General features: G+C 36.1%; 1 protein-coding gene across 1 annotated transcript in view; it reads left to right on the top strand.

Annotated features, from left to right (window-relative positions):
* Window positions 1-24807, top strand: part of CRIM1 (cysteine rich transmembrane BMP regulator 1) — a 189930-nt gene that overhangs the window by 85179 nt on the left and 79944 nt on the right. The window contains 2 exon segments of the mRNA XM_059829934.1: window positions 4468-4710; window positions 12758-12878. Coding sequence (XP_059685917.1) covers window positions 4468-4710; window positions 12758-12878 — 364 coding nt within the window.

Here is a 24807-nt window from a genome sequence, read left to right as displayed (position 1 = left end):
TATATTCTAATTATTATCATAATTAAGATAATAAAATTGAGTTTAAGTCCTGGTGCCTTGTTTGACATTGAAGATGTTGGTTACGAAGATCCTGATCTGTGTAATAGGCAGTAGCCTATTACCCTGGGAGACAGGTCAGTGCTTCATAGTGTATGTGCGTATTTGACAGAGAAGCCGTAGGTTATTGTTGTGAATCTACCTTGGTCTACTGAGAAACTGCTTTGAAATACTCCCCATTTGGTGTATAAAAGGGGTAAAGTAGTAAAAATATCACTGGTGAGTGATTTCACAGTTGTTTCCTGTGGAATGCAGCTTGCCATTGCCCTACCTTTCTGTCTTTTGAGATAGTCTGTTGTTGTATTTCTAATTATTCTACTCTGACATGTTTTCTTATGTGTTCCTTTTGTAAGGGCTGGAAGTGTTTGTTAATAAAGGAAAAAAGAGCTATTAAACAATTCCTCTTGTTTGATGAAATCTTAAATAGCTGTATGTAATGGAATTAAATCAGGAATCCTGCTAAAGCAGTGACATTTATGGCTGTATTAATGTTTGTAATTTACTTTGAGAACAAATTCAATTTTGTTGCCTTGTTTGATCAAGTAATGAAAAGGTAAACAAGTTTATACAATGAAGTGTAGAAATATGTCTCATATATAAACCTTTATCCCCATAAATAGAGAAGATGGGTATGCTTGCCGTTTGCTGAAATAACAAGAAGAAAGACCTTGAAGGTTTTCTTAACGGTTGCTTAAAAGTAATGTCTTTTATTCAGGCTTGGTATCAAAAAGAGGAACCCTCATCAGCTTTTACTGAACTGCGGTAAACCAGGACTCCCACCTTCTTATGTTGCAGTGAGTGCTGGGCTCAGAACGCACTTACGCTAGTGTGGTGATAGCTGATTAAAGTTTTAACTAAAACACAGTAACGCTACGCTGGGAGCTGCTGGATTTTCATGTTTTAGATAAAGATTATTTTCAAAAGTGTGAAGTAGGGACTCTACAAGAAAACACTTTAAATACTGTCATTCACATATTATTTCAGCCACTTGCTCCTTTCCACAAAAGGAAAACCACATCAAAATCAAGAACCAAATCGTGATGTACTCTGCAGAAAGTTTCTTTACCTGTCCTTGACTCTGCTGTGGGCTGGAGTTAGGGAAGCTGAAGGACAATTGTCTGTTGGCTGATACAGCTTGGGTTAATATATTTGACTTTCCTGTTGTTCAGTTGCATTTGTATACTGGGAAGGGAATGTTTTACCATGTACATAGTTTGAGATTATAATTTGGAAGCACAATATTTATACAAGTAGCAGTAGGGAGGGGGTTTTGTTTATTTTTCAGGACTATAAGTACAAAAGTATTGGTGATACTGGATTAAAAAGAAAAACTTAAGTTTGATTTCTAAATATTTGCTGGTGTTATGTAACCTGCTATTAAAACACAAACATGTCTTTGCAAGGTGGTGATTGTTTGTCTTTAAACCATTTCCTCTGAAGGTGATGCCGGTTTTATTTAATAGTAGAGTCCTATTGTATTCTGTTACAGTTAACTACATTGAGCGCAATACTCTTAATGTGGAAAAGACTATCAAAGATAATAACTATGAAACACTGAGTGAACATTTAGTACAAAAATACTTGTCATGATTTTCTATTTAAAATTTCTCTTTCTTCTGCTGCTTGCGATGCTTCTTAATGCTGATAGTGACATATCCTTGTCTTGTTCATATTTTTGCTAGGTAATCTTATCAACTCCCAACAGTAGGCTTTGCATTGGTCTTCAGAATAAATATATCTAGAGTCCTGAATACTCTGAACCCCAACAGTTTGACATGCATTTCTGACAAACCTTGCATTTCTGAAAGTTGGCTTAAATTGGTCAAATACAAACAGTCCTTAACGAAACATCTTGATGCAGTTATATGTATGTATGTAAATGCAGTCAAGTAAAAATATGTATATTATGAATTTTTAAAATAGGTATAATACAAAGTCTTTTCACAAGCGAGACTGCATGAGGATGGAATTATCCGTTAGTCGTGGAAATCAGAAGACCGCTGCATGCATAATGCTAGGGCAGATCAAGGAATGAACAGTGTGAATTTAAGGGTCTATCATGAGCATGGATTTCAAGGGCTGCTGCTGCACTACTGCTCTATCACTTCTCTGTGCATGATTGAACAACATGCAGTGGAAAATGAAAAGATTTTTAAAAGCTAGAATGTCAAGCCTTTTATTATATCCATAAACTAAAGAATATCAATAAAATACTGAATCTAGTATGTTATCTATCATTTATACAACTTTCTGCAATGAACCTCTGTAACCAGTAGCGTTCAGTCTGAACAATGTGTTTAATAAAGCAGATAAGAACCTAAACATAAGGGTACATTTAAAAAAAACTGGTCTTACAAATATTATTTTAAATTCTAGGCAAAGTACGTATCTAGCCTAGGCTATTTTAAAGATAGAGGGAAATAGCAGGAGTTTTAACTGTAAGAAGAGTTATGACGCTATCTAGTATCACATTTAAGTTAGTAATCTCTGTTGCTTGTAAGAAAAAATACAAAGTACTTGTACATGAAGGGAATATGTATAATTATTTTTCGAGTCTGTTTTGCTATATTTGCTGACTAAAATTGAGGCAAATGTTTATATTCATTATTTCCTTTTGCAATTACTAATGCTAAGACCTAGATTAATGTTTTTCTAAGCACTTACATGTCTAGGCATTATATCCCTCTAAGTTTAAACGAAACTAAAGCGCAGTTAGAAAATCAACCATGTAGACAAGCAATACTGCTTTGATTCTTGAATATGACCTAGAATTCCAAAGAAGATACTAAAATTAGGTTTGAAAATGATCCTCTGGAAAAAAAAAATACTGTTGTTACTGACATCCAGTGTGTATGTTTGGAAGCAGAATTACAAATTTTCTGTGTTGCTTTTAGTTTAAAAAACCCAAACACAATATCCAATAACTTTAATAGCTCCAAAACCAGTGAGTTACTAAAAACTTGGAGAAGTTATTCTTGACTTCTTATCAGAGATGTTCCTATTTGATGTCTTATTCAATCATTGAAATTATCACTAGAGATTCTTTTTTAAATGGCAGTAGCTTAAACATCAGATTGATAAAGCTAGTGTTGTTTTTACTTGTTTCTACTATTCTGCATCTAACTTTAATGACAACAAGCAAAGTAATGAATTAATTTTGTAGGGGTAATAGTGACATTTGTAGTAGAACCATCTAGTTTACGAGCTTGCAAATAACCAAGGAGTGGTACAAACAGTTTATAAATTCATGTCTTGGTTTTATATTGTTGTGGGGTTTTTTTCTGGTCAGGCATGGGAAGGCTCACTGTGTAGCCTCCAAACACTTAAGTCACCATGCCCTATTGACCTAAAGATATTGCCCTTCTGAGTGTCTTGAATCCGCTTGTTTTTTAACAGTGCTCACATATATTGAGCAAAGTGAGACCCTCTTGGATACGAGCAAGTTTCTCACTGTTTGCATTACGGAGTATATCGGTCATGGGAATGATCTGATTTTTCCCGGTGTGGCTTAGTCATTGGAGGGCAGGACACAACAGAATTAAGTTTTGGTTTTTTTGAGAATGGGGAATCTTGACTTCTTTTCCAAGTTTTGGAAGAGTGTTACCTAGTTGTCCAAGAACCTTCTTCTATGTCTTCATTCTCTCTTTGTCTTATCTCAGTGTTTGTCCAGCTTGTCACCATTGCCATCAACTTGTTGACCTTGCTCCTCAATATTCCTTTTCTTATTGCTATGTGCCTGCAGCCAGTGCCTCAAACCTCTAGTGCTTGCAGCCGGTGCTAGTCAAAACTTTTCTCTTTTACTATTCAAGTCACTGAAGTACATAGGAACAACACTTTTCATATGAGCATTGGGACTGTGTACAGGAAAAATCCTCTTCTGCTAATGTATGGACTCTCCAAATGCGTTAGCTGTTGAACTTTTAACCAGCTTTTTGAATATGTGAAATCTCAGTTCAGGTCATTCAAGTTTAATAAATCAATGAATTAAAATCAGTTGCTCATAATGGAAAGTCTTAGGAAACTGAAGGTGTAGGTGTGAACATCAGGGCTGTGCATGATATGACAAGATGTTTCTTAATTTCTTAATGTCATGGCCAAATGTGTAGCTTCACAGCTGTTTTTTTGAGGCTGTGTGGGTTCAACAATCATGCAGATTGCACAAATTAGAATTTTTGTAAACTATTCCGTAACACATCTGCCGTCTTGGAAAGACCAAGGGTTTTTTAAGGATATTCCATAATTTTTGCTAATCAGTTCAGCAGCAGCAGTTTCCTTTTCTTTTTATTGTTGGGGGGGGGGGGGGGGGCGGTGTGTAGAGAAGAAAGGGAGCTTTAGCTGAGCTCATCTTTACAGCTTCAATGGAGTGTTTTACTGACATTTATGGCATGCTGATTTTTCTCTCCCTTTCAGAAGAGAAACCCGATTGCTCCAAGGCCCGCTGTGAAGTCCAGTTTTCTCCTCGTTGTCCAGAAGATTCCATCTTGATTGAAGGCTATGCTCCTCCTGGTGAATGCTGTCCACTCCCAAGCCGTTGCGTGTGTAATCCTGCAGGCTGCTTGAGGAAGGTTTGCCAGCCTGGCTATTTGAATATATTGGTTTCTAAGGCATCAGGAAAGCCAGGGGAATGCTGTGATCTCTATGAATGTAAACCAGGTAAAAGTGGAAACTATTTTTTTCCGGTTTTCAATTTTTTCTAACTTTCTGACAAGCAGAATAATCTAAATAATTGCATCTAATAAAGCCTATACAGCCTCTGAATTCTTCTGAATCTTCAAAATTAAAATGATTGTATGTGGACAATACCCCTTAAAAAAATTATGATAAAGTTTACTTTCTTTTTTCTTCAGACAGTAATTTAAACTGCACAACAAGGGAAAAGTAGCCTAGTGAGAATACTGCATTTCTGTGGATGCTACTAGTGAAAGTGATATACTTTATATACTGATTAGATTATACAAAGGTTTTTCATAGTAGGACAGAGAATTAAGGTTTCTGTCTTAAGATTTCTCTAGATTACAAAGTGATGACCCTTAAAAACTGGAGAGCGAAAGGATTGTGGAGGAGCATAGTGAAAGACTTCACAACATTTTCAATGTTTACCCATTTTCCATTTCATGAGAACACCAATCACCCTTTCTTGTGATTTATTATCCTCAGTGAAGTGGAAGATGTAATTCACTCTTCAATCCAGGTTTTGGTAGAGATGAATAATAAAAATAGAGGTATGAAAACAGGCATATAAAAATTGTATAATCCAAAATCTTATATGCAAACAGGTTTGAGTATACTTAAGCTGTGCCTTTCCTATACTTGTTTAACTTTTTCTTAAATCCTTCACAGAAGAAGATTGTACAGTCTTTGTATCTTCTAGTGCTGCTGTTTGTGTTTTTCCTAATATCCAATGAAAATCTGCCTGTGTGGAAATTTAGGCAAACTTTTTCATTCTCTGTCCTGAGTAGTTGGTGAACAAGTCTTTATATAAATTTTTGCTCTGGAACATTCTGTCAACCTTAGTCTTCTTTCATCTAGAATTAGCTGTAATTTCTTATGACATAGTTTCCTTGGACTCCTTCCTTGCTATGTTGCCCCTCTATAAGTTTTCTTAAGTTTATCCACATGTCTTTAAAATGTGGTGTCCAAAAGCAGACTACTGTTTTGGGTGAGTCTTCATCAGCACTAAATACTGTAGTATAATTACTTTCTGTCTTTCATGCAAAATTTTAAATAAGAGCTGACTCTTTTGCAAGAGTCATATTTAGTTTGTGAAAACCTGTGATCCCTAGATCTTTCTGTAGCATGACTGCTACTGAACCACTGTGTTTGTACATTTTAATTCTTCCTATATATACTTCGAGTATGCTTTACTGAATTTTTTTTTTTGCTAGCTTTGGATTATTTCTTTATTTCTCAAAATAAATTTTAGCTCTGATCATGTTCTCCCGACTGTTATTAGCATTCCCGTCTTACAGTTTGCAAATAACTCAGTCCAAACTTACCATTGTAGGTTACTCCTTGAAGGTTGTTTTCAGCTTGTTAGTGTTACAGAATCTTCAAATTGCGTATATGATTACTTATTGCATTAGCAGATTTAGGTAACTGTGTATGTTGTTTTCTGAAGTAGCTTGTATTTTTTATTGTAGGGAGTTAAGAGGTGAAGGTATATGGGACTGGAAAAATTATGCATGTTAGGAGGGTAGAAGAGCAGAGACTTTGAAGAGATGGGGGAATGAGACTAATGGAACTTAAGGGAAGTGTAGAGCTTTGCAATAGGGGTTGGAAATTCAGAGGCTAAGGGGAAGTAGAGAGTTCTCCTCTACCTTAGGAGATGATGAAAGTGTTTCTTAGGCAGTGGCTAAGAGGCTGAGGAGTGTAAGTGGGTACCCTTGTGCATCCCTGTAGTGACAGGTGATGAAAAGTGTAATGGCTAAACTGCAAACTACAGAGTAAGTGGGGCCCCTACTTGTTGCAGTGCCTTGGCTTTAGGGGAAAAAAGGGAGTGCTATTAATATGGAATTATTAATCACTCCATAGCCTGATTTTTGTCAACTTGGACAGCCACTGAAGTTTAACTTGGCTTTTATAACTTTGGTCTACATGTTTCTTTCATTTGCTGTTTGACATAGCGGGAAGATCGCAAAGGAAAAACAAGCCAACACAAGACTGGGAGACAAGGAGAGGAGTAGGTGAATGTTGATAAATTTTTTAGTAGACTACAAATTACATACCACGGAAGGCTCTTTTTTTTTTTTTTTATGGCAGATCTTTGCAGATCTGAACTGTTTTCAGAGGAACCTTGTTTTCAATGAGTGCAAGCTGTACTTGCATAGACAACATCATTTGTACTTGATATACGAAGAAAATTATAGACTAAACAAATAGGGAAATCTTTTTTTAATGTTCCCTTTCTTGTAGAAAGTTTAGGGATTTTATTTTTAAATTTGCAAGTCAGCACAAACCTTGCTGTTGTTTTCCATCTAAACTGTTCCGTCGTGTTCACCACTGTCTGTGGTTTTAAATAAATTTCTTTGTTTAAGAACAGGCAATGGAATATCTTGTTTTATTAGGATTGTATATTCATAGGCTTATAGAATCATGGAGTAATTGAGGTTGGAAGACTAGATGACTCTGGAGGTAATCTAGTCCATCCTGCCTCTCCTGCACTGTTTTATGCCATTTATTCTCTGTGTGTATATACATGTACTACTGTATATGTAGTAGCATACAACTGGTTTTAGGTATGTGTGAACACTATATGAATTATCTGTGTGGATTTGCTGAAATAGTGGTCATGAAGTTAGGTAATGCTCCTCACAGGGCAGGAATATTTATTCAGCCTGGTAATAAACCCTGTGTCTTCAGAGTTTGACTTGGTTTCCTGAAGAATTGTAGGAAAGAAGAGTTGGAGAGGAACTGAACTAGCAATGCTCTGTTTCATGTTTCCTCTGTTTTTAATGCCATGTTGCTGAAAAAAATGGGACAATGGACAGTATAAGGCCTGGTAGATAAGTGTTCATGCAGAGTTTCTTATGGGGCTGATGTCAGTAGTTTTACTGAATAGTGTCAGTATGGAGTATACATGTCGAACAGAGGAAACTGTTTTACATACTTTGCCACAGACCTAAAAACTTTAGTTCTGTGAGTGCTTCTACCAGAACGCTCTTTGTGCACCTCCATGTCTGCTTAACCAGACTTCGTAGGGGTTTCGCACCAGCAAGGGCTTTCTGGTGGAAACAAATAGCCAGAAGCTGGGAGGACTCCTTCCTACGATAGCAGGTCTGCCTTGTGCCAGTAAGTGTTCGCGCAATTAAAGCGTGAATTGTGTTTATTTCTGTTCCTTAAATAAGATGTCACTGCTCTCCAGTTCACAGTGGCATTTGAGTTTGGAGCCTTCTGCTGAGAACTGCATATGTTCAAATACTGTGATTGGCAACTGAGTTACTGAAAGGAAAATAGGAAGTATTTCCTTAACAGTAAATGCTATAAGAAAAATAGAATCTTTCATTTTGAGATCTACTTCCTCTTCTACCTCTTTTACTTTAGGAATACAATGATTAAAGGCATTGGCATTGAGTTAAAATGAACAGTGAAGAAACTTAGTAGCTTAGTCATACTTGTCTATTAACCTCCAGATTAATTTGTCTTAAATGTTCTTACCCGTTGCTCCATGAAGCATCTCATCACAGTTGTGGTACCTACTGAGAATAAGTATGTCATGTCCCTTTTGTTTTGCTGCAGTTGCTAAGCTCAGAGGTGAGATAGCAGTTGTTCCTATGAGCTGTGTATAACTGGCCATTCATGAGCAGTGAATTTAGTGAATGAGCACTGAATTTAGTTTTAAGCTGGGAGTTACAGTTCTTAACCTTATTTTTCAGAATGCTCTTTTTCTTAAAGGTAGTTTGAATGAACAGTCTCAAATGTAGCTGCATAATGTGTTAACACTAAAAATAAAAATAACCTGAAATGAGATTTGTGGGGGTCTATGTGCCTCTTTTGCTAAGAAGCTAAAGCAGTATGAGCAATGATGTTTTTAAAATCATGTTTGTCTATTTAAAGATGGAGTTAAAATCTAATCTAAAAGGTATTTTGCTGAAGTTGTGATAGGAACTCTAGCTGCCACTTCTGAATAAAAGTACATAGTTTACTTTGGCAGTTATCCAACAGATGTTTGTTGTACCTTTATTGATAACTTTGTTGTTATTGTTGTATATGGTGAGGTGGGCAGTGTCATCTCTTAGTTTCTGACATCCTTGGGAAAGCATTGGGAAATGTCTGTCATGCTAGACAGAACCTCTGTTGAAAAGACCACTCATTTGTCATTCTCGTAGCAGTCTTTCTGGCAGAGCTTTTAGTCACTCACCTTCTCCAGCACCCCTGCATGGCCTGAAAATTACTCTTACTGAAATGGAGGGGTCTTTTCTGGTACCAAATCTTGGTTTAAACACAGTTGTAAAGAGAATGTTATTGTTTGGCTTATTTGTACTGGACCCCCAGAAAGCTGTGACTTCTGGAAAAATATGAAGTTTTTCCTGTGCTGAGCCACTTTGCTGTGTCAGAGATGCAAATACTGCCTTGATCCTGGACCTTTAGATGCATGGGTAGCTATTTAGATCTTGTCCCTGAACTGTACATTCTATTCTTTGGAAAGTCAGCATAATATGTAGAGGTGAAACTTAATATACTTGTGTTAACATATTCTACTATAAAGTTATTTTCACCTAGGTTTTAACAGTTTCATGATCAGAGACCTTCGGTTTTGTAGTCTACAAAGGAGGTTGCATATTACTGCAGCTGTGTCAGGGTCTGCAACCATGGTAGGGTTTCTGCTACATTCGTTTAGAAAAATTAGTGACTCTCAGATGCTACTGTATACAAATTCAGTGCATGAGAAAGTTCCTGAAAACTTGTAAGCAAAGGTTGATCAGGTGCATCTTCACTGATAGGAAATTGCAACATGTTTATGAGTTCTTGAAGATACATATTTGTCAAACTATATATTGAAAGCTTAAAGCTTCTAGGATAGACAAAAATAGTTCTCTTTAGACAAGATTTAATTTTTTTTAGCTTATAATAAAATATATAATAACAGCTTATAATAAACCTGTTCATGAAAAGTATACTTTGTAATTATCGGAATCAAAGTAAGATGTGAAAACAAAACTTGTAGTTCAGTGGCAAATGTTTGCAGTCTTATTTTGTAGGGCAGTAGTACAGCTAATCTGTGGGACTTCGTTACTTTCTTCATTACTTTCTAAGTAATGAAGAATCCAATTATAGACTGTTCTGTAACCTTACAATATTTTCAGCTTATCTGGAATTTTGGCTCAATACTTTTTCCAGTTTGAGAAACCCATTTAAATCTGAGAAAAAAATGTAGGAACTTTCTTGTCCTTCTTCAAATATCTTTCATCTCTTATCTCTCTTCATCTCTCTCCTGTGAGAAAAGGCTGCGAGAGCTGGGCCTGTTCAGCCTGGAGAAAAGAAGTCTCAGGGGAGATCTCATCAGTGCATATAAATACCTGAAGGGAGGGTATAAAGGTGGAGCCAGGATCTTTTCGATGGTGTACGGTGGCAGGATCAGAGGCAGTGGGCACAAACTGAAACAATAGAGCTTCCCTCTGGACATCAGGAAACAACTTTTTCACCATGAGGGTGGCCGAGCACTGGCACAGGTTGCCCAAAGGGGTGGTGGAGTCTCCAAAAATATTCAAATTCAAAAGCTATCTAGGCATAGTCCTGGGCAACCAGATCTATGTGGCCTGGCTTGGGAAAGGGGATTGGACCAGATGATGCCCAGAGGTCCTGGCCAACCTCAGCTGTTCTATGATTATCCTAATGACATAATAATAAAGATCTCCTAGTTTTGAGAGAAGGCTGAGGTGGGGTATCAGTGTGGATTATAAAATTTTGTGGGTGGTGCATAGGCTCAGTGTATAGCCTTTGTTCACCAAATCCTACTAATCCTTACAAGAATTGGAGGGCACTCTTGTACTAGTAAGAGATCGGTATAAAATAAATAAAAATGGGTAAGTCAAATCAAACAGGGGAACCACTGAATACAGCCACTGAATTACATGGGAATTTCCTATTTGAATGCTCTTGATTTGGCAGTTGTTTGTCATTTTTCATAGGTTTGTACTTTTTTAATAAAGAAAGACTGTTTTGGGCTGCTTTTCAGTGTTAGTGAGCCATGTACTACCATGCTATAACCACTGGAAAGAATTGGAACTATTTAGGAAGAAAGAGCACCTTAGTTGATACTTGGTAGTGTGATTAGGGAGTTCCCTTGTGTTTTTTCTTTCATTGTCATTACTGGTGTATGGAAAGATGGACACAGAAATAGCTGTGCAGTAGCAGCTTGTTGGTAGAACTTGCTGGTTGTTTTTTCCCCACACTAGTTACCTGGGGAGGAGGCAGAGGAGGCCTTGAATCCAGGGAGGGAGAAAGGTTACTAGTTTAAATTCAGGAAACTGGATATTGGTAGTCACTTGGCACAACAGAATCGTGCAAATTGTATTGGTCATGTTGGGCCATACTGATGAGCTCATGATTCTCAATGTCTGTTGTGATAATGGAGGAATTGGATGTGTATTTCTTACAGAAGAACTGTTTCAAATGTGTTATTTGTTAATAAAATGGAACATAAAACTCTAGGGCTTTTCAAAGTGAAATATTACAAAATTAAGTACTCCTGTCTTAAAGGCAAATAGGTATCTTTGTGTTTATGAAGAGATATAAAAGAAATTCGATAATTGTCTTTCTCAAGATTATTAACTGGAATATTTCAATTTAAATTTAGTAACTTTCTGCATTGTGCATAACTCCACAAAATGGACTTTAATTAAATTTGTGCATTTCTCAGTGGGAACTTCTTGAACTTGTCAGGTTGCTCTCATTTAGCAGATGGCTCCATTTCCCAAATAACTGGAAAAAGGCAGATTCTGAATATTGCTTATACAGAGGATACTCACATACTCATGTACTTTGAAAGTGAATGGTCTTGAAGACAAACCTACTGGTCCTAACCTTGATGAGCTGCAAACTGGTTTCATTGAACTTGCGCTTTCATTTATGTGCTTAATGAGACGTAATTCTGAGACTGATGTCTCATTATGACTGATTGAATTATTATTGCTGTGTACCTCTGAGGATCAAGCCTGAAAAATGTAGGACTAGAAGACAGAAAATGGGATTTTGAAAGGTATCAGCTCTTGCAAGAAGAGTGGCGTAGCATTGCCAAGCTGCTTTAGCACTGCAGTAAGTGGTCGTAATAGTGTCAATACTGAAGTGAAGGGTAATCAGTGATCAGGGTATCAGTCTGATAACATTCTGTCCATCCTGCCTACTCACTCGGTAGGTAGCTTGTTTCTTTAAAGAAGGAACCATGTTTTATTCTGTACTTTCTTAGTATAATTATGATAAGGAAGAGCAAATAGATAATGCCTGAGCTGGTATTGTTTGTAAAGATGGGAGATTTTAGGACCAAATAAGATAAAGATGTGTTTCAGCTTTCCTGAGTATGATTCATAGGATTAAATGTATATTCAGCCTGATTTTTATTTTTTGCATTTCTAAGCATTTGCTGCTTTCTAAAAAGCATAGGTTGGTCTTAATAGTTATGTGGAATTCTTCATCTCGTTAATGCAGATAGATTTGGTAATTTGCATTTTTTTTTTTACTATATATAAACACCTCACAACACAACCTAATGGAATAACCTTTAAAAATGTAGTTTACATGTGCAGGCATAAATCCACAGTGTATTGTTATATTTTTTTTACTTCCTATAACCCAGGTATTTTACTCTTTAAACAGACTTTAATCAGGAAAAAATTACACAATTAATTGTTAACTGTTTCAAAAGCTGTGGAGAAAATACATTCTCAATAACCTAGGATATTTCTAGTAACTAATATTATTCACAGGTGTAATAATTGCTTAAGGTTGCCTGTCTAACTTTTATGATTTTTTTTTATTAACTAATATTAGTTCAGTTGCTTTCTGAGTCAATAATTTTAAAAAGTGAATCTTAAAGAGAATGGAAGTCTTTTTGTAATGTTACCTACCGAGCATGCATTCATTAGATAGTTTTTCTTACTTAAATTAAAAGGCTGATGCATAACTGGTTGCTTATGATGAAGTAATTAGCAAAAAGCTCCTAAAGCATGAGTAAAAGGAATTTTCTTCTCCTCTTCCTCCATAGTGTTCAGTGTGGATTGCAGCACAGTCGAATGTCCTCCTGTTCAACAAGTTGTTTGCCCACTGGATAGCTATGAAACCCAAGTCAGGCTGACGGCTGATGGCTGCTGTACCCTGCCCACAAGGTTGGTGTCTTGATGGCTGAGTATTTTTAACTTGTTCTCTACAATTCAAGTACTATAAATACAGGATAATAATGCATACTTCTGCGGCAATAAATGTTAATACAGAATAAAAGATATATGATGTAGGTTAAAGGTATATCAGGCTGATAGAAATACGAAATCTATATTTTTGAAGCAGAGAAAAATTCTTCTCAGTGCAAATGCATGAAGCTGATTTTGCTAAAATTATTTGAGGGGCTTGTGCCTCTAGATTGATTTTCAGTGTATTCAATTAGGTTTACAAAAGTCAGTTCTTTTGAGAAACATCTGAAAGTCTTTGATGATAAGGAATTAAATGATGGAGATGGCAGAATATACGCCAGAGAAAATCTTGCATAGTTAAAGAAAAAAAGGTATTTCTGGATGTGGAAGACCACTGTAAGAAGCTGAAAGACAGTGGCTATCTGGAACTGTAGGGAAACAGAAGTTTCAGGTACTCACTTCCATTTAACTTCTGGTGTTGTTCAAGTAGGTATAATTTATTACGATTCAGAGAAGTAAGACAATGTGAAGTTGGTTTGGTTCCAAAATTCTGCACCACTGTTTTAGCTTCTGTTTTTACAACAGACTTCCCAAACCTGGTTTATCTGGTATGAAGGTCTTTGCACCATACAATATTGCCATATTCTCAACCCCTTGTGAGATTGTAAAGGAGTGATAATCTTGCAAAGAATTCAGAAATAGAAAATGGCAAAGGTTGTGTAATAAATCAGGGATCTTCCCTGTTGGGTACCCTTTGGGTACACATTTAATATGGTGACTTCTTTGAAACTGTTGTTCGTATGAAATATGAGAGTCTTTTACTGCATGGAGAGTTAAAAATATATCTATTTAAAAAGAAAAAGTTAAGGCAGGAAAAGAGATGTGAAGAACTTCATATAGTGCAGTAATCCTGTCTATTTAAAATTTGAAAATATATTTCTAAACTTGACAAATCTTACTTGTAATTCTAGAATACACATAGTACTCTGCTAGTTAAAAAGTATTTATTATCATTATTCAGTGAATGCTACAAACATTCTTTCATTCAGAGTTATTGTTTTCTTTTCTTTTTTTGTTTTCTGAATTTCAGACCAGAACATGGTATAGATTCGCACTATCCTCCCTTTATTCTTTAGCATATTCTCATTAACCTTCCTAGGAATTACAGTAACTTCATATTAGTTAGAGCTGACCTGGCTAGTTGGGATTGCACAGGAGGCTGTAGATTTTATCTAGTCATCGTACTGGCATTGCTGCCAGTACAGCTCAGCATGTTCAAGACAACTAGAATAAAATGCTACTAAGGACTGTATTCAGAAAGATAGATTATGAAGTCAAAGAAGCAATCTCAGATTAAAACTTCAGAAGTTTAGATTAACACTCAGAAACCTTGACACAATAGAAAACTTAGATTAACAGTAGATTTTTTTACTTCCAAATCTGTTTTGACTTGCTGGATTAAAAAGTGATATATAGGCTAAATTATTTTTGTTTCCCAAAAGTAAAATTGTGTTGTATTTTTCTGCAGTCTTATATAAGCTGTGGTTTGATTTTTTTTTTTTTTTTTTTAATTTTTTTTTTCTATTGCTTGGGTGGACGGAATGAGAAATAGCCACTTTATTCTTTGTAGATAACTTCAGTGTTCCTTCTCTCAGGGAACGTAGAGTATTAAGAAAATAAAACTTCATTTACTTCAAAAAAATGACCAGTGGAAATATTTTCTATTTCTAGCGCACGCATGGGAACTGATCTTAAATAAAACACCTAGAGCAAACATGTTCTTGAAAGAATCTTTTTCTTTCTTTTATAATGTTTAAAAATATAACCAGTTGGTTTGCTGTGCGTTAACTGTAACTGATGTCTGAAGTGTACTTGTACATGTGCATGGTACTTAGGTGAGAAAACCAGTACTCTCATCTCCTGCACACAAAGACCCCAATTGTATAAGCAGGCTTAAAGTGTGTGAATTATTAGATAATTGTGAATTGCACTGAAACAGCTTGGAAATCAGATTGCTGTGCATTACTGGGATCAGAGTTTGACAAGGGATCAGAGCTGGGATAGGTGAGTTCTTACCTCCCGGAGTCTTATGATCCTCTGAGGGTTTTTTTGTTAATACCTCTGTCCTCCTTGATGTGTAAAACTGCAAAAAAACCATAATTAGCATAACCTAGTCAGAGTCTGCAGGCAGGTTGAAACAATTATAGGTGTCTTATACTCCTCCATTAATTCTGTGCCTCAGTCTATGTTGCTGTATATAGTTATTATGTGGGTTGCTAGATTTTTGGATTGCCTTAATTCAGCCAAAGCAATAATGCACTTTTTAATAGAGTAGGTGAGAAAGAAAGAAGAAAAGCTGAATCTGGCAGCAATAGTATCATATAGATGCTTTACATGTTGTGTGCCTGCTAGAAACGTATTTAGTTGTTAAGATTTTAATATACTGTTGTGCTTCTTAAGGAAGACAATGCCATAGTTGTCATTCATGTGCTGTAGGTAAAGATATTACTTGAAGGGGGGAATAAAGGAACAGAAGCATGGGGATAGTCTGAAAAGAAAGATTAGATGAAGGTTAGAGGGAAGAGAAGTATACCTATGAAAAGAGAGAGCACAAAGGGAGACTAAGTTCAGTTACTTGCAACATGAAAGTCAAACCATTTGAATTCAGGTTCAGTGTTTCCTCAGATTTGAGGTAACATTGGAGCTTTATATTTGAAGCCAGGGTCTCTATCCCACATGAGACTTGCATTTCAAAACTGTACGTTTTAATGTACATTTGAGAATAATTTATTAAAAGCAGAGATAGTGTTTCGTAAGGTCATAGTCTTTAGACTTCATGAAACTATTTTTAAGATTATGGACTTTTTCAAGAAGTTACAATTAATTGTTTCATTTACTGCCACTAAAATAAAGGATTAATACCAGCAGAACCAGAGAGGCATCAAGGAGAATATCACAGTTAAGGATGGATGGCATGTCACTAGCTCAGTTAAAGAGTAGCTGACAACTTCACGTACAGCAGGAGCAGATTGACTTCTGTGCCATATCTTGTTCTTGGCTGGTTTCTTTTATGTAATGTGCTAGGAAAACAGAGATCCTTAAGTCTGATGTTAAGTTGGCATTTGTTTTACAAGTGAGCTCTTGAATGCCTATTCATAATATTGAAAACTCCTCTAGCAATGCCGGGGAAAAGTGGGAATAGTAAACAAACATCCGATACCATAAGCTCTTGTACTTGCATTCAGAGGTTACATTTAGTTTCACACTGATTTCTGATGCAGTGGTTCAAACAGAACAGCCTATTGATTTGGCATTGATACCAAAATACCGGTTGCTTCAGCTTTCATCAGACTGTCACGAGACACTTACCTTAAATTTCTAGCTGTTGTGTTAGACATATCATTTACCTTTCCTGTCTCTGGTCTTGGTAAAGATGCTCTCTTCACCAAGGAGCTTATTGAATGAAAATGTATTAGAGCTGTTACAGACAACCTATTATCACATTTTTGTTAATATAAGTTTGTCGTCTTCTGTTACAAAGTTAAATGAAGATGATCAAGATGAAGTGTACGGAATCCGTTATCTTCGGATGTTTCCAGTTTTTGTGTTGTGAATGAATTTTCTTCAAATTTTCAGATCCCTTTGAGAATTTATTTGTAAATGTAAAAAATATTTATCAAAATCTGTTTAATTTTTTATCTATGAAGAAAGGACTGTAACAATATGAGCTGATTTCAGTGATTAGTGTTGGCTTACATCTTTATTGCTCATACAGTTTTGTACATTTGTCATAGGATTATATACAACGGAGTAAATGGCATGTTTGGATAGCTTTGCACCAAATATTTTTGGATTACCTTTTTTTCTTTGTGGCTGCTGTCTTTATTAGAATAATATGGAAATTTAGTCTTTACTAGGTCTCTGCTTCTTGCTCTAGTTTTATCCCCCTGCTTCTGTGCTCTTTTCACTTCATGTAATCTAAGTATAGCCTTTTCCCTTGTGCCAGTTTCCATTCTCCCTGCTGTCGCCTGTTACAAATCTGGTAATTCAGGATTCATTCAGTGCTCTGTTATCGCAGAGACTATTTTTATATCCGCCCCCCCCTTCTTGGTCAGTCTTTTAATAAAACCAGATAAACCAAGAAAATTCTAGAGAACTAGAAAGAAGTTAGTACTGTGCCAATATTAAAAAGAACAAAAAATAAGTAATTAAAGTCTGGTTATCTTCATATCAGTTCTGAGAAAAATAGTGGGAAAACTGATAGAGGATTGAATTGAGAATTAAAGGATGTAATTATAGCAAAAGCAACTGATGTTGCTTTGACAGAGACAGTTTTATGAAACTTGATTTTGTATTTTGAAGATATTAAGCTTGCCTTAAAAATCTGACCATCAGAGTGCCTGCCTTCTTGATTTCTGTCTTCTGTAGTCGCCAGTCCTTTTCCTTGTATTGGATTGTAGCTTAAAAAAAAAAACCCAAAACACCCACCAAATAAAAATAAACCCCAAAAGAACAAAAGCAACCCAGGACTTCTTAATATTGTCTCACAGGATTTACTTTATAAAATGGAAATGTATCTCCTTCCCCAAGCTACTTTAACATTGAAGAATAACATTTCCCACACCCCTCCTCCCCCAGATTTTAGAAGTGAATCACTCCCAGTGAGTGAGCGTCATGGTCGTTTACCCCCTGAGATGAACTCTTGCAGCATGCACACGTTGGCTTGAATATCTTGCTGGTAGTATAGGATATAATAATATCCTTCTGAGAGGAGAGAGGCATCCGTGAGTATGTTCACTAAATCCCAATAAAAGTTTGCTTTACATACTTATTTAAAAAGCTCACACCATAAGCCTGAATATGTTCTAGATTAGAAAAAGTTCAGGAATAATTGATATATGTTTATCCATCAAAATCTCTTGTCGTTTATTTTCTATCTGAGGCTAAGCTTTAAAAAAGCAGTTTCAAGGTTGTTGTGGTGGGAGGAGGAGGGAAGAAACAAATGTAAATGAAGCATAACAGAAGCAGATAACAAGTTACAGAGGCAGAAACTTTAAGAACAGTGAACTGCTTAATAAGTCTAAACAAAACAGGAATGCAAGTTGCAATGACTATTTCATATGTCAGAAAATTGAAGACGACCTTTTTACAGATACAGTCTTGCAAGATTGGAGCCCAAAAGACTTGGGCTTGAGGGATGAGCGAATGAAGACTCTTTGAATTGGACCATTTCACTATCACTTAGTTGCAGATAGCTATGGCGTTGCAAATGCAAAACTCTCAATTGGCTTGAGTAGTGTGGAGGAGTAGCATTATAGGTTTATTGTTTAGAAGAAAACCTCTGAAAAAGTTTCTTAAATGAATTAGTCACAGAACTTTTTTCCTTGTTTGAATAGTCTTTTCCCTGTTGTTTTTTCTTTATATGTGGCTAAAATGTCTCAATTTGGGGCTGCTGTGAATGGCAATGCCACAGTTTGGTCTGCAGTATAGTAAAGAAGTGAAATGTACTTGACCAGCAAAAGTGTTAGTTCTCTGGATGGTATAGTAACATATTGTTTTACATTGTAATCACCTACTCAGTCCTGTTGGAGGGTCAGTGGGGCAATTTATATGTGCATTTTGTTTTCCCTAAGCATAAAGTTTTACTTAGAAAACAGCCCAGCTCCGAACTTGCCCCCACAATTCTTAAATATTTATATTTTTATACAGCTCAAGAAAATGAGTAATACTGTGATGTAGTAGCAAATAATTTATTTACCCAAGGTTTATGTTAAGCTATATTTGGATAGAAAATGAATACAACTTAGAACAGTACAAAACTAGATTTTATTATAATTTTCAATTAAATAAAATTACTTTTGAAGAGATGAAACAGTAGGAAAAAGAGTAAATTTACAAAAACATGTTTCATTTTAAGAATAATCTATTAAATTAAGAAAACACTCTTTTGCATCTGTCCTGTACTAAAATATTTCTAATATCAGTGTGCTTTATTTAGCAGTTCTGATGATATTAATGAATAGTAGCGGTTTATATTAGAGAGAGTCTCTAAATTTTGTATACTATTACTGAATTGTTTTGATTCCAAAGGAAGAAATTGCCTGTTTTATTATTTGTAGTCTTTTGTTTCTAATAGAACTTGTGCTGTCTTAGGCACAATATAGATGCCGCTTGAGAAATTCATCGTTAGCAGTTTCACTTTTATTTTTCAGAAAACTTGTAGATACCAGTTAAGTCAACCATGCTGTCTTTTTCATGTTAGTGAACAGAAACAGAGGTCCTGTGGTAGCTGTTTACGCAAAAATCACACCTCTTCAGAGGTCATTTAAATTTATTTATGATTATGTTATCCTTCTAGATTACTTTGCCCAGTAAGCAATTGCTTTTAATGTACTTTATCCCCTTTTATGACACTTGGACCTGTTGTCTATGTATCATCTACTGTGTCCACAACCTGTCACCACATTAGACCTACCAGCCAACATTCTGTATTTCATGTTACACCAGTGTCTAGGGAATCCTAGTGGCAGCTACACATAAACCAGCACAGTTGTGTTCTTCTCATTTTATGGCAGCCACCAGAACCATCACTGAGAAGTCTATAGTTGTAAGTTTTCTTTCAAGGTATTACCAATTTATATTTGCGTTATATTTGAGAATACCCACACACAGCTAGCTGCATAATGTTTTTCTTTTGATAGCATCTGTAGAGGTGGCCTCTGAGTCCCTGATTACCTTTGCATCTATCCCACTCAATAGGAGGGGTAGAGTACACCTTTTCTGTTCATTCTTCTTAGCTGCTTGGCTGGGCCAGATCTTTTCTACGTTCTTCCTTATCGAAATATGACATGATTCTTGCATGTTTGCCTAGATTATTTTCTTAGGTCTTCCTGTCTTTTGGAAGACCTTAATTTTATGATACATTATTTCAGTGCTCAGTACAGAGTTCACCACTTTGGTTTTGCCAACCTTCTTTAGAGGGCAGTCATGATTTTTCAGGAGGTGTAGCTTTTTCTCTTTTCCCCCTGTACCAGTCACCTCTCTTAAGCAACTTTTGCTGATACAGAGGTCTGCATTGTATTTGTTCTAGAATTTTAGATCCTTCTCCTCCACCCATCTCATCCTCAAGAAATGGTACCCAAGAGAAAGTGGTTGTGGATTCCAGTTTTTGTTAAAGGAAGGTTCATCTGCAACTGGTAAGACCAAATACAAATCCAAGCACCTGTATCTTCCTGAGATTTCTATTCAGGGCTTGACTTCTGAGTAACCTGGGTAGCTGGACCAAAGGTGTAACAAAAGCATGTTAAGTGTTCTGCAGAAGCTTTGCTATGCCTTCAGTTCTTCCATCAGCGTCTTAGAAACTCTGTTTTCTCGCTATCATGGCCAACTTGCTCATGCTGTTCCTCCTGTACTTTACCTCTAGCAGACCACTTTGCCATCTCAAGTACATCTGACCATCCAGTATCATGGTGTTGTAACACTTAGTGTTGAATTGGAGACTGTTCCTTGCTGAAGAGGCAGGTTTTGTATTGAAGGAAAGCTCTGTGTTGATGCTAGTTGAATCCATTGCACATCAAAGTCAGGCTTGCAATAGGGTTTTGTTTGTTTTAACAGTTGATGAAAAGGCTAAATAGAACAGTGCGATTTTTGTGAAGTTTCATAATACCTGGAAATAGGTGTTTAGGTATTTTCACGTATTTTAGTCTTTAAAGAGAAATCCTCAAAAGTTAGGAAACAGCAAATATTTTTCTCAGGAAAACCATTTTTCTTCTTTCAGGTCTGCTAAGTGAGAAAGTGGTATTCAGTCCTGTTTACAGATGCACTGTACTGAATATCCACAAAGAGCAAGGATAAAAGGGCGCATGTGTGACCTTTATAGGTGACCCATGTTCCATGTCCATCTTCTCCATGTTGGTCTTCCAGGATATGTAATGAATTGATGAGTTCAAAGTTAAGGCAGACACCTTCTTCCTCCCTTACTACAGCTGCCTCAGCAATTCTTAGATGTTCTCAGTGTGATGATAGTTATCACTGCCTTGGTGTCCAACCTCACAATGTGGGTTGTTTTGGCAAGCAACCACATTTTCCTGAAGTCCACAAATGAGAAAGAGATAAGTATTTTAAAAGGTTTTTTGTCTAAAGCCATCTCATCAAAACTTTAACAGAAGCTCTTGAAACACAAGACATTTCTGGAGCCTGATGGCTGACTTCTTAGTGTCAGAGACCTCTAAAAAAGAGAAGTAATAGGAGAACGTTTTCAGAAGAAATGGCATGTGAAATTTCTGCAGAAGCAGCTATAAGATGTTGCAAATACAGAGGTCCCTGCTTGCATCTAAGATCAGCTTTTTGCACCTGTATTGTATAACTTAAAAATACCATCCATGCTCTTCTACCAACTCCCAGGAAGTATTGAATTGCAAAACCTTTCAAGACGATCCTACCTAAAGGAAGGAGCACATTTCCCATAAGCAAAAAAACCCCCAGCATTTGCACAGGGGGAGGAAGTCTTGATCATAGTTATACAAGCAGCTTCCTTTTTTTATGTATGAGTTTTTATGGAAAAGTATACGTAGTACTTTAATCTGATCATGTGCTGTCTTAACGGTATATTTACTCCTTCACTGTTAAACTTAAGAAATTTTAACCCAGATTAATAAATTAAAGTAACTCTCAGTTCTGTCTACTTTTAGATGGTGTTTTATGCTTGGAAGTAGAATGAGATTGTAGTGTCTATAGAATTTGGTTTTGTTTGCATTCTTGACAAGCAAGCTTGCTTTGAACTCTCTCAATCTATAGTCAGCTGGTAGACGTACCTTTCTGTTACAAATTTTTGTTTTCACTTGTCAGACTAATAATTAGTGTATACCTTGACCACGCTGAATATTGCTCTTCCTCTTCCCCCCAAGACTTCCTACTCTATTTTGTTCCATTCCTTCTACTTAATCAGCTATTAACTTGTTTGGAAATTGAATAGGTGGTCTAGCTCAGGATAATTTCTGACTTGAACAGGCATATTTCTGTTTGTATCACAGAGATCAATGATGTCTTTGGCAGTTGTCTTTAAACTCACAACTGTACAGAAGCCTAGGGAGACCCATATACATAATAAAGCAATAGAATTATCACTTGGGTGTTTGCATTTTGGAAGGGAAGTAGACATGAGAATTTCCCAGGACTTTCTAACAGTACTCGGAGCAGATAATACCAACATTACTGAGGTTATATCAAAAGAGTTTGAAGTTGCGTTTCCTCTAGAGATAAGCAGGAAACATTGTGTCAGATTTTAATACTTAAAAAGTGGAACGGAAGGTTGTGGACCATTTAAAAATAATAAGTAGTTCATCACTGCTCTTCCTTGAAATGTCATTGGTGGAATTTCAAGAACCTTGTTTCTAGAAAAGGGTTACAGTTCTTGCATACATGGTTCCCACTACATGGAAAAGGTCTCATTAATTGAATGGAGTTGTTTTGTTTCAGAAACACTGGGCTTCTGGAGCAATCTTCTGGCCTCATTTTTGAATGTAGTCCATAATGGAATAAATTCAGAAGCTAAATGATGATCCGATGGTTTGCCACATTTTTAGGAAGGTCATATTTGCCCCTTCTGGACGGTTTGCTTTCTGGCCTCTTTCATATGAAAACAGCATGGAACAGTTCTCAAACAAAGTCTTTGTCAATTTATCTTTCCTAAACTCATACAGAATTGCCTTCAGGGGTATGAGAGGTGTTTAATACCATGAATGGCATGGAAAAGCTAAACATGAAATAATTATTGGGGTTTTTTTGTTTCAAAGAAGAAAGAGTGGACATCAAATTAAACAATCAGATAAAGTAAAAAATAATGTGTTTTGGGGAGGTTGGTGGGTTTTTTGCTTTTTTTTTGTTTTTCAAGTTTTTTAATTTGCTTCTGTTGACTCCCTGATGGCTTAGTTTGAGGGAAGTACCTGCCTCAGGAGTGAGAAAGTTTGGAGTTACAAGAATATTGAAGTTAGTGAATTACTTAAAAAACTATTATTAGTAAGTGATTTTTGACCTGAAGTCCTTAGGGATTGTGTTTTATTTGTAAGAAGATCAGATATTTAGAATTCCTCATTAAAAAGTAGTGAAATAAGAAAAACAGATTCTTACAATACCAGATAACTAGCATTTGTATAACATCTTAACTAATGTCTTGTCTTTGGTTTTGAAATGTTTGTTACATTATGAAGGGTGAGGATGATAAACCGAAGGAAAGGGTAACTGAGGTACATAGTGGTAAAAAACCAAAGAGATCTTCAACAGAAAAAAAAATAAGCTGGTATGGAAAAATATGAGAAAAATGCAGGGTTGGAATGGTTTATATTGTGGTTTATTTCATATACTAATTAATTCAAAAGGGTCTATACCTATATCAGTGTACTTGAAAAAAATCAGTGCACTTGAAAAGTCAGTGCACTTGGCCAGTGGTTGTATGGGTACTGGTTCCATGGCATAACTCTTTTGTGACTGTCCTATTTTCCTGTCTCATCCCTCTGGGAAACAGACCAGTTGATTTAACATTAGTCAAAGGATGAAATCAAATGAACTCTTTGGATTCTAGTAAGCCTTGGAAAGATGGTAATCTGCTTGATGTGAATGCTGATTTTACAACTTTTACCCTTGCTTAGCATGTTTGCTATTTCCCAATGCTAATAATATGCAAAAGATGCACAAGAACTATTCCCTTTCACAGTATCTTTTAATTAAAAGCTAGATAGTTGCCTTTTGTAACATTTAAATGTTCTTTGTGTATAAAGATTACTATACTCGTGGGGAAATGCACTATTACATTGGGTATCTGTTTGTGACAATATCCAGAATTTTAGAAAGGAATTCTTACTTGGGAGCACACTAGCTTTGATTTCTCCATAAGTTCTGGAGAATTAGAATAGGAAGAACTTCCATAGGAGTCACTTAGTTCATATAGAAGTGATGCAAAACTTTTCAACATTTAGAAATGGTCTGATAATAAGTGTTATATGCAACTTCCACAGTTCTGCTGCTGTCTCTTTCTACAGGTTTATTACTGATCTCCAAAATAAAATACTAAAAGCTTTACAGGAAAAAGCAGTATTTTCATTATGGACTTGCTTAATCATATCTTTAAAACTGAGAATGCAAAATGTATAGAACAGTGACCCTGAACTTGTGGGCGAAAACTCTCCAGTCTGTATGTCTGAAGAAATTCTAGCTGAACTTCTTTGGTGGAGGTGTCCCAATGGCTTTGTCTTTGCCTGCAGCGTCACCTTCTGTGTAGGACTGGACTTCATCTTTTCTAAGACTAGCGTTTGGTTGATTCCTTAAGCTGTAGCTTGACCAATTTAAAACTCAGCCTGCCTACTTAAGTCATGTCGTGGCTTCAAGCGTAAGTAACATGGACATAATCCTCATAATCCTTCACTGATTTCATGAGATTGCTCTGTTAATATTTCGTTTTGCTGTATTGTCATCTCTTATACCCTGTGCTTGATGATAGGGAGTGTCTTGCATTTAATCTCTTTTCCTTGCTGCTAGTTCATCAAGCTTTGATAATGCTGGGGGTTCTCTTCTGGAAAATTCCTTGTTTTACAGTATCCTTAAGTCTTTATATTATTAACGGATCTGTGGGAGTTTTCTCTACTACATTTAGGTAACATAAGTGCTAATAATGTTAATGTAAATTGTATTAGATTCCTGCAAGGCAAAAAAAGAAGGACCGTGATAAAATCTCCCCAGGAATATGATATATGTTTCAGGAATGCTTTTCTCTAGTCTCAGTGCTTCATACTTAATTTTGTTTTGATCCTCAAAATAAATATCCCTCTCATCAACACACTCCTGCCCCAACCTTCTCACTCACTGGTGCTAAATCTTTTTTCCAGGGTGCCTGTTCTTATTTTCGTAGCCATTA

Source organism: Gavia stellata, chromosome 2, assembly GCF_030936135.1.
Source record: "Gavia stellata isolate bGavSte3 chromosome 2, bGavSte3.hap2, whole genome shotgun sequence".
Classification (NCBI taxonomy): Eukaryota; Metazoa; Chordata; class Aves; order Gaviiformes; family Gaviidae; genus Gavia; species Gavia stellata.
Note: the sequence above shows the minus strand (reverse complement) of the source record. Positions and strands in the feature narration are given on the sequence as shown.